The following is a 10,407-nucleotide window of genomic DNA, read 5'->3' as shown; positions in this document are numbered from 1 at the left end:
CGTCAGCAAGGAGGGGGGCGGGTGCGTCACCTTTTACCCTGCAAGCTTTTCTTCCCGAACCGCTGCAGCGCAGCAGCGTATCCCGCCCCCGTCTCCAGCATTTCGATGTAGCCCCACCTCACCCTCATCGTCTCCTCTGCCCTTTTTGAAAGATTTCCTTGCGGAGGGACTTGCACCGCCCTCAGCACGGGCGGGGTGAGCGCCCGGCCCCGGCTCGGGGGCGGCGGCCGCGGACTACACGTCCCGGCAGCCCCGCGCCGGCGGCGGCTCCGCCGCTCCAGCCACCTGACCGTCACGTGAGCGGGCCGAGCCGAGCCGAGCCGAGCCGGGCCGAGCCGGGCCGGGCCGGGCGGCGGCATGGGGCACCGCGACCGCATGTTCAAGGTGCTGGTGGTGGGCGACGCCACGGTGGGGAAGACGTCGCTGGTGCAGCGCTACGCCAACGACAGCTTCAACCGGCACTACAAGTCCACGGTGGGAGGTGAGCGGGCGGCGCGCTGCCCCGCCGGGGCCGCAGCGGACCCCGCAGCGCGGCGGGCGGGCGGGCTCGGGGCCGGCAGCGCCGCTCTCCGCCGGCCGCCAGGGGCTGCCGGCTTCTCGCCGCCCCCGCCGGGAGGGCCGGCGCGGGCTGCGCCGTGCCAGCGGGCCCCGCTCGGCCGCCGCGGCGAAAAGCTGGTGCGCGGCTTCCCTCCTGCCGCGAAGTGCAGCGGGCTCCGCGTTCAGCGTAACGTGCCTTTAGAAGCCGGTTGTTCAGAGGCTGTGACGGGAAACTTGCGCCTCTCCTTCCCTGCGGACATAAAAACCTTGCAGTAGTTTGCGAACTGAACCATCATCAGCCTGTAATTACTGTATTTTGCAACTCCTGTAGTGGCTCTCAGGTGCGGCTCCGGCTGCGCTTGCAGCCCCTGTTTAAGGAGGCCCCTGCTGACAGATGAACGAGCAGCTGTGCTAATTCTTGCCGGAGGGATGTGGGTGCCCCGTCCCTCCCGCCTCGCGAACAAACGCCCTGCCGAGCCCTCACCTGGAGGGCCCGGACTGTAGCCTCGGATCTTTCCGGTGAAAATCAAAGCAGCATTGCTTTGAGGCTTACTTTAGTAGTGATTTCATGTTGCTGAATACGAGTCGTGCTGTAAAATGGTGCGTTTGGAAAGAAGATGGGGAAACAACAGCTTTAAGACAAGGGGGCTTGGAACAAGACTTAAGTGGAGTATGTTTTTCTTTCTTTGGCACCAGTGTAAGTGAATGATCTAAAAAGAGCAGGCGGTGCCAAGGCTTTACTCAGCAAATCTCTTTGAGGATCCACAGCACTGGAGGAAGAGCGTGGCTGTTTAAATCTCACTCACAAAATCAGAGGGAATAAATCAATCAGAAATTGAAAACACCGGAAGGCCATATCCTGTTGGAGCAGCAAGATACAAAGTGCTTGGAGTTGTGCCTGCACAGTCATTCGCAGCAGTAAGAGAGCTGCAATCTTTTTTTTTCACTCTTTTAAAACGTGTTCCTAGCTTCAGCAGGCCTGCTGAGCACAGATGACAGCTTAGCTGGACAATTTTCCTCCTGCAATGAAAACTTGATGTATCATAGTCTTCTGAAAAAAATGCGGTGTTTTCCTTTCCTACTCCCTGGGCATTTGTTGCAGTGGAGTTGTAGATGGTGGGAAGTGGTAAATGTGAAAGGAAACACTGTGCTCCATGTACCAGTGGCTAAACCGTTTAGGTAGTGCAGAACAAAGACAGGCGACAACAGCAAATCCAGCATTTCATTTAGCATTTTTTTTGAGTTTCCACTAGGATTATGAGTTTTAAAAGGAGGCATGGAGCATGATTAGCTCTGACCTTTTTACTTAAAACTCCTCCTTTGTGCGTTATTGACCTTAACTGAGAAGATCCAGTTCTTTGGCCTACTGTTTAAACTGTGGATTAAAAGTACAAAAGGCACGATCCAAACAGCACTTGACTGAAACAGAGTTGGGTGAGGGAAGGTTTCCTTACAGCTCTCCAAGCGATAAGGCTTCCAGTATCCTTTTGTTTGCATTGTGGTTATTCAGGCTTATGTGCTGGAGGAATTCTTATTTCCTGAACTTTTTTTTCCTTCTGGCCTTAGCTCTTGGTTAGTGTCACTACAGTGTCGGTGTTATAACCGCAGGGATCAAGAATGGGTATCTCCTGCAGACAGGAAGCTGTGGGTGGGATCTTTACAAACCTTGGTGGTGGGCAACGTCCAATTCCAAAAAAGCCCTGTGTTTTGGGGTAGTGCAGTGGCTGCCTGGTGCTGCGTTTGTTGGAAAATTCCACATTGCTCTGCTGCCATTTGTGAGGACTTTGACAGCAGATGGGCTAGGCTTTGCAAGGCAGGGAATACTGCTCCATTGTGTTATTTAGCACCACCCAAAGCGCTCCTAATCCAAAGTTCAGGAAGGGAAGAGCGAAGTGTAGCATCCTTGTGCGAGGATGGGATGCTGATAATGCCCTTGATTTCTTCTTTTCTGAAGGTATTTTGTGTGCCTGTGATAATTCTGTCTGAGCACCCGGGGTTCGTAGCAGACAATGCGTGGAGCCTTCTGGATTTAACACCTATTTTGCAGTGGTCTGTGATGGAGGAGAGGGAGACAGCGCTTGCAGACCCTCCTGGCCCCTGTCTGTGCTGTGTGTGGGTGGTGGTCCAGTACAAATTGCCATTGCTGTGAAAGCAGTGGCTGTGAAGCCTTATGACTGGTCCTCTGGAGAGATGTTGAGAGGTTGTAGGGGAACAAGTCCAATATTGTGAATGTCTCTAATTGGGTCTCCTTTCTTTTGGGGGATTTTCTAGTGGATTTTGCTCTGAAGGTGGTGCAGTGGTCAGAATCGGAGACAGTACGACTCCAGCTCTGGGACATTGCAGGTATGTTCAGATGAACCACGAATCGGTTCAGAAGCAGAATTTAAAGCTCTCTGAATTGCTTGGCCCTCCTTTCTTCTCCCTCCCCCCACAAAGGAGTCTGATATGAAAATAAATCCCCAAAATCTGTGAAATCAAGGAGCAAAATTGTTCTGCTTTGCAGTGTTCTTTCTAGTTTGCAGTGGTAATTTAAATATTTAATCAAAAGCCCATCTGCAAAGAACACAACAGCACAAATGATAAATTCCACGGAGCCTTTCTTTTCAATTTCAAAGCCAGAGCAGACTGAATGGGGAGACCAAGTGATTTGTAACTGGATATATAACTTCTCAGCTCTAAGTCCTCTGTTAAAATACTGATCTCTGGCATGACAGCCAGGAAGGCCCGATTCTTGTGTCTAAACTTGGAGTACTTCCATTGAATTCAATCTGGTCTTGCTGCTGGGATCAGAACTGGGTCTTGGAAGTTGCTATCTGGCTGCTCAGTGACCTGTGTGAGCAGAGTCGGTGGTTTCCTAGGGAACAAGCGTCCACATCAGAGCTGGAGAGGCCAGCAAGCAGCAGTCATGGAAACAGGACACTGTTACATGCCCTGGAGGTGGTGGGCCTGGGTCGGGAATGGGGCACGTTCTGGGGGACAGTACTATGCAGTGAAGTGGACTGAATAGCATCTGCTATTTAGAAAAGCACAAAAAAACTCTGTTCCTGGATTTTCTTAGTGCCAGAAGACAAAGGACAGATAGGTGTGGTGGCATCTCTAAAATGGCACCTCTGGATCTAGAATAGTGAGGGTTGTGGCTTCCTCTGGTTTCACTGTTCAGACATGTGTGCCTGGAATCTCTAAAAAGAAAACAGGAAGGAGAAGTTTGCAGCAAGAGGATTGCAGCAAGAAACCGATTTCAATTTCAGACCCAAAAAGACTTTTAAGATTTGGAAAGCATAGCGGCTGTACTTTCCACAGTGCTCTTGACGTAGCCTAAGCTGAAGGGGTTGTATGCACAAGATAGTCCCTGCCTCGTGGCTCTTCCCACCTGAAAGGGATGCAGTTTGAGATAACTTAAGAGTGCTTAAGTCTTGATCTGTTCAGAGTATAAAGCCTGTTGACCAGCTACAGAGCTATGTCAGAGCTCACACTGAAATCTATGCAGCGTCAGAAATGCTAGTTTTCACTGTGCCACTGACCCGTGTAATGTGATGTGAACACTTTGTGGTTTGTCCCCATCTAAACAAGCATAATCAAGCCATATAGCAGCATGGAGTTACTTTCTGGATACAGTTTTGGTAGTACAGACAGGCTGTAAGTTCTAAACAATAATAACAGCATATGTGAGTTTTCAATATTTTTTGTTTAATATCAAACTGTTTTCTTCTGAGAGGTTGGTTTGTATTGCTGTGTCTCCATCAAGCAGTCAGCAGCATGTATCAATAGTGACCAAACGAACCCTGCTAGAGCCTTACTGATGGCTGTGCTTAGTGGCAAAACACGCTACTGTTAGCAGGGTTTTGCTCTACGGGAGATAAAACTGGTTGGGGAAAGGGCACTTAATTTAAATTATTACTCTGAGAGTGACGCAAGTATTTCTGGGACACCTGAGTGTCTGGGTCAGTGTTAAGAACTCCCATTTGTTCCATCTCTCACTGCGTTGCTGAGGTGCCCAAGGCAGGATGCATCTGAATGCCTCTGTGTCCTTATTATTAAACTGGACGGTGTTGGCACCTCATTTTTTCAGCGGACATGGGCGTGTTATCTGGGTGATCAAGTCTAACAAAGAAAACTGAAAAGAGGTTTTCCTTTTCTTCCTCAAGGGCAGGAACGCTTCACGTCTATGACCCGGCTATACTACAGGGAGGCATCAGCCTGCATTATCATGTTTGATGTCACCAACATCAGCACATTCAGCAACAGCCAAAAGTGGAAGCAGGATTTGGACAGCAAACTCATGCTGCCAGATGGGAACCCTGTGCCTTGCCTACTACTAGCTAATAAAGTGAGCAGCTCTAGATATACTCTGAGTGAGTGTGTTTGTGTGCATGTGTGTATACACGCGCATGTGCATACTTTTACAACCACAAAGGGAGTGACAAATGGAAAGAGAGATCTTTTTTTTTTTTTTTTGTTTTTAGTCTTTAACTTGCAGTATGACATGGCAGGTAAAGCCTCTCCTGTTCAGAGCTGCCAGAGGGATGTCTACTTTTCACTTGGATGCAGTGTCAAGTTTCACTGGGTAGATTGCTTGCTGTCTTTAATGACTTATTTTTCTTTCATTTAAAAACTACCTTTATGTTCTGCATGTGCCAACATTGGCTGAACAGCCCTTTCCAGATTCAGTTTGAGACTTGCCTGATTTGAGAGAGCCTAAAGGTGGAAATGAACCAAAAACATGATGGGTGGGCGGGGAAAAAGGCTTTTCTGCTTCTCCACTTCTTCAGGAAGAATGCGTTCCCCCAACAGCTTTTTTAAAGTAATATTCTTGCCTGCATTAAGGAAATCTGTGTGTATGTCCTTAAAATAATGTAATCTCACAAATACAGGTTCTTATTGGACAGGTTTTCTCGCTGCTTTTTCATACTTCTTGTTGCCATCAGTGTGATTGCTTCAGTGGCACTACATCAGTAAAATTTCCTTGCTGTTGATAGGCCTGGCATATTTTGGATGAGTGACAATGCTTTTTTTGTCCTGTTCTGGATGAACCTCGATTCCATGCGTGCTTGACTGAGGTGTGTCAGTATCTCAGATTAGATAAATATATTGCTGCTTGCAACATCCCATTAAGAACCTTGCCCTAAGAACTCTGTATCAGACTGCAATCTTGGAGATGTGAGGGGCTGAGCTTACTTGCTGCCTGAACACAAGCAGTAAATGGGTGAGGGGAAGACTTCCCCTCCTAGCTTAAAAATTAAAAGGCTAAACTTAAGGTGACTGACTCTTGTTTTACAGTGTGACCTTTCCCCATGGGCAGTGACAAGAGAAGAAGTGGATCGGTTCAGCAAAGAAAATGGCTTTTCTGGTTGGGTGGAAACATCTGTCAAGGAAAACAAGAATATTAATGAGGCGATGAGGTAGGCACAGTGACTTGTGATACATCTAAAGAGTTAATTCCCTCTTTCAGACACCACCATCTTCGAGCTGAGGGGAGATGCTGTCAGTTAGTAACAAATAGCAGCAATAACATGCAAGTAAATCTCCTAAAGGGAAACTGAATTCTGAAAGGTCAGAAGTTCTTCTCTCCTTGGTTAAGCTGCAATATGCTTTGGAAACAGAAATTCTCTAAACGATACCATGGATGTTTTTTCATACGCTGGCCTCTGCTAGGAGGATAGGCCTTCTTGTGTAAAGAGATGAGACATTCTTTTGTAATGTACCAAACCTTTAATGCAGAATTTGGTCTTTTCTGAAAGATATCAGACTGCAGTGTTGGGAATTGACATCTTATCTTGACATTTGGTAGGAAGCCTGTTACTGTCTCCCAGTCCTAAACTGGACCCAAGGTGAAGTAGTTGCAGTAAACTTTGTTATACGGTCATTGCAGCGTCTTCTGATGCTGCCAGATAATAGCAGTAATGGCAGTAATGCTGTCGTCAGTGCCTATGAGATTCCCTAGCCTGATTGATAGTCCTTAAAGTTCTGGAGTTTTGTGTCCTTCTAGAATGAATCGTTACTTCTCTTTTGTACTGCCTCAAAATTGTGTTAGCATAATGTCTTTCTCTCTTTTTTTTTTTTTTTTTTTTTTAAGCAAGCAACAAACTCATGTATATTTGTTTTCTAGAGTTCTGATTGAAAAGATGATGTCCTCATCCACCGGTGATGGAAGTTCCTCTGCTTCTGGAAGTGGGGATTATATTAACATAAAAGAGACATCACCACCAGGCTGGGCTTGCTGTTAGATGCACTTGCATCATCTGCCCTGGGTCTAGCAGCAGTGTCCTTTTTTTATTATTCTTAAACCAGCTCTCACTGGTATTTTTACTTGATAGTGAACTGTCTCCTGTTCAGTGCACATTGGTTCTCAATAGAGCGTTGCTGCAATGATTTTTGGGTGAGGAGTGGAAAGAGGAGAGGAATGAGAAAAGGATTCCTCTTCTGGTGTAGTGGCAACTGGAAGTCCTGCTGCTAGTAAGGTAGCACAGTCTGTGTCCAAGCACGTGGCTTGGATTAATGATTTTTAATTTAGAGCACTTCATTGCCTCACATGCGATTGCCTGTCTTGGGCAGGGGGAAGGATGGGGAAGGTATATTTTAATATTGTTGCATCTTTCATTCCCCACCATATGCATACAGTAAACACACATGTGCCATGCCAAAGTGTTACAGTGACCTCCTTTGGATGCATGCAAAGCTCAAGCAGTCTTTCTGTGCCTTCAGATTCCCACGGTGGGATTACAGCAAACTCTTTACTTCACCCTCTGGAACGACATACCTCTGCTTACGTGTCATGGAGAGACCAAAACATCTCATCATTGCCACTGTCTTTAAGATGCACAGCCAGGTGCAGATTAGCGCAATGTCCCATGTTACTGGACCTGTAAAATAATCAGTGGATGAATTTGAAAAATTGTATAGCACAGCCCTCACTTATGTGTATATTAACTGCAGTGCTTGCAGCAGAGACATCAGATTTTTGTCATGAATTGTCCGGTTGCCTTATGTTCATTTTTTTTCACTCATCCTCTCTAGCAGAAGCCTATGTATTCTGTTCTGCTGCCGCTTTATTAGGGCACCAAGAGCTGAGTGAGGAATAGGTTGTAAACTCCTTTGTATGATGGAACAACAGGCCTTTTCACTTTTAGAACACCCTGTAACCTACCATCTCAAATAGCTTTGCAATTGCTGACGAATTGCCTTCCCACAATTATTCTGTACTGGTGAGTGAATTTGGTAGCAGGGATGCTGCTGGAGATACAGCCCTCTGAAAGCCCACCTGCTGGTTTTAGTGGTCCAAGGGGGAAGCAAAGGAGAAGACTTTGCGGGACAAAGGAAATGACGAGAACCACTCCCCGCTTGCCTTTTGATGCCTGCTTTTTCCTAGCATATCCCCCAGGTATTCACCGTTTTTGAGAACGGTTCTTGGCCCTCCCTCCCTCTCCCCCCCCCCCCCCCCCAAGAAAAAGTAAAAGCACACTGGAGTTATTTTAGAGTTAATAGGAAACTCTGTCTATAAGGCTGTGGTTATATTGCATAGTATGCATTTTATATAAGCATGCTATGCTATAGAATTATGTTGCCCATGTTTTAGGTTAAGATTTAAACAAGTGCTCTTCAATAACGTTTTTACTTTCTCTAGTAGATTAAATAAGGAGTATGCTGAGGGGTAGAAACGTCAAACAACTTTTCCTAAGAGCTAATCTGAAAACAGGACTATAAATTTGTCAGACTTCATCCTGAATTAGGATTGCTCTTTGGCAAAGTCTCCTCTGTCTACCTTTTCTAATCCTATATAATGTAGGGGGGGAGAGGACAGTAAGAACAGGAACTGATTACCTTCACTAAGTACAAAAAACTTCTGAATGTTTGTTCTCTGGAGTTGAAAAGGATTGATACGTGAACAGTTAAGTGCTATGGAATTTAGGCCTAGTGTTTTGTTCTGTTGTTTTTATTAAAAGCTATCTGGGATAGCATTCTGTTGTGCAAGTATTGCTGAATTCGGTTTTATAGACACTTAAATAAACTTCTCCATGAGCTTGGGTTCACTGTAAAAACACGTGAAGTGGTATTGTGGAGATAGTACCTGAGAACTTGGAAGTAGAACTTGTTAGCAACAACATGGAACTGTCCTGTTGAATTTTACTTCCTAAATATGATGTGAAAAAATGAAGTTTGGTTCTTTTTTTAATCCTAACACTTTTTAATCCTTATGGAACATAGGAAAAAGGGTCTGCTTTTTAAAAAGACCTATAATAAGATTGTTAAGCTCCATACGTTATTTATTGATTTCTGTATGTGCACCTCAAAAAGTTTGAGCAAAGAGTTCAAGTGTTAGAGCTGGCTTTACACCTGAAGAAACTGAGGCAAACAGCACAAGGTCTCTGCCCAGGACTAACTATCCAAGTTAGTAAGAGCTTGGAACTGAACACAGATTTTTCTAACACGTTTTCTCTTTCAACGGTCTAGGCGCTAAGCCACGTGTAGGAAAACATCTTTATACTGCTTTTATGTCAGTTTGCTATGCACCAGTGTGTCTTTGGTTTTTGGTTCTCTTAATTTTGTGTAAGTGCCTCTCAAATTTGAGCAAAAAGCCAAAGTAAGATCTTTGAATATTTATATTATATATAATTTCTGTTCTGGCCAGTGGTTTCCGGTACTGATGTATACCTTGGGGTTTTTCTTCCACACAGCATACTGCTTGTTAATATCCTAACAGACACAGCAGACAAATGTCAAAAACTAAGCCTACACAACAGAAACAGTCGTTTCTTGAGGTCTTTATAAAAACCCAACCAGACAGGAAAATGATTTGACTGTGCAAATGTGTTTTTTTCAGAGCACTCTCTGTGGCACATAAGGTAGTTGAAAAAAATGCAGGCTTTCTGGCAACTTGACTTAGTCCTGTAAAACAAACTGTGATTCCAAGGCCCCATCTAAACGTGCTTTTTGCCGTGTTCAAAGAATAGTTGCCTGTGAAATTGATTGTGCCCAGCTTGTGTTTGTTGAGCTATTTTAGTTTTTAAAACAACTGCAGGGAAAAATCCAACCTGTGTGAAGCTAAGTTTCTAAGAAATATTTTAATCAAAGTTAAGCCTTGTTTGTGCAGACTGGTAAAAAAAATTACTTAGTTTTCTTGATCTTTCAGAAATGAATCAGAAAAGCCTTGTCTTTATTCTCATGAATTGTGCCTAACTGGTGTCTTTGGTAGGAATGACCTGTTTTGAAATTGAAGACCCTTGATTTTTCCCTTATGCAGTTCCTAGTTTGACTTTGTACTCTTTACATGACGCTGGGCCAACTGTACCTATTTCACTCTCTTCCACCTGCTGTTACTTAGTGCTGTAACTCTTCGTGTAATAGTTCAAAATTTTTACTGCAATAAAATTTGAAATCAGGAGGGCAGATTCTACAGTTCAGAAATACCCAATCAACAATATAAAAATTGAGCTTTTTTTTAAAATGCCTGCAGTTATGCACGAGTATTTTAGAGACAGGATTCTGATTACTGTAAAGCTGCAGTATTATCATGTTTATATAAAGAGAAGAAACTGATGGGAGGTTTTCCTCATATCAATCAGTAACTAATGCAGTATTGCAACAGTTTGAAATAAAAGTTTGACTTTGCTTGTTTAGTGGTTGTTTTCCTGTCTCAACAGTCCTAACAAATGGGTTCACAAGTCCAAAACAAAAACAATCTTGCTGTCAAGAATTGGATATGCACAAAGCACGCAGTGTGAACTGTCCTGTGTTGCCAGCAAAATAAATTAGATTGTTTTCATTGAAACACCTTGCCATCTTGATTATTGTAGTCTTGTTGACCTAAGAGCTGGAGATAAGTATGGAAAACTTTCCAATCTCTTGACTCAGTTATAGTGACTTGTAATCCAA

General features: G+C 44.6%; 1 protein-coding gene across 1 annotated transcript; it reads left to right on the top strand.

Moving 5' to 3' along the window:
* The first annotated feature begins 222 nt into the window (after positions 1–222).
* RAB29 (RAB29, member RAS oncogene family) lies at positions 223–10,151 on the top strand. The gene is made up of 5 exons (XM_068918286.1): positions 223–481; positions 2,809–2,880; positions 4,683–4,864; positions 5,815–5,936; positions 6,644–10,151. The coding sequence occupies exons 1-5, from the start codon at positions 358–360 to the stop codon at positions 6,759–6,761; spliced, it is 618 nt and encodes a 205-aa protein (XP_068774387.1). The 5' UTR covers positions 223–357; the 3' UTR covers positions 6,762–10,151.
* The last annotated feature ends 256 nt before the right edge of the window (positions 10,152–10,407 follow it).

This window comes from Struthio camelus, chromosome 24 (assembly GCF_040807025.1).
Source record: "Struthio camelus isolate bStrCam1 chromosome 24, bStrCam1.hap1, whole genome shotgun sequence".
NCBI classification, from domain to species: Eukaryota; Metazoa; Chordata; class Aves; order Struthioniformes; family Struthionidae; genus Struthio; species Struthio camelus.
The sequence above is the reverse complement of the archived record's forward strand: the minus strand, read 5'-3'. Positions and strand labels throughout refer to the sequence as shown.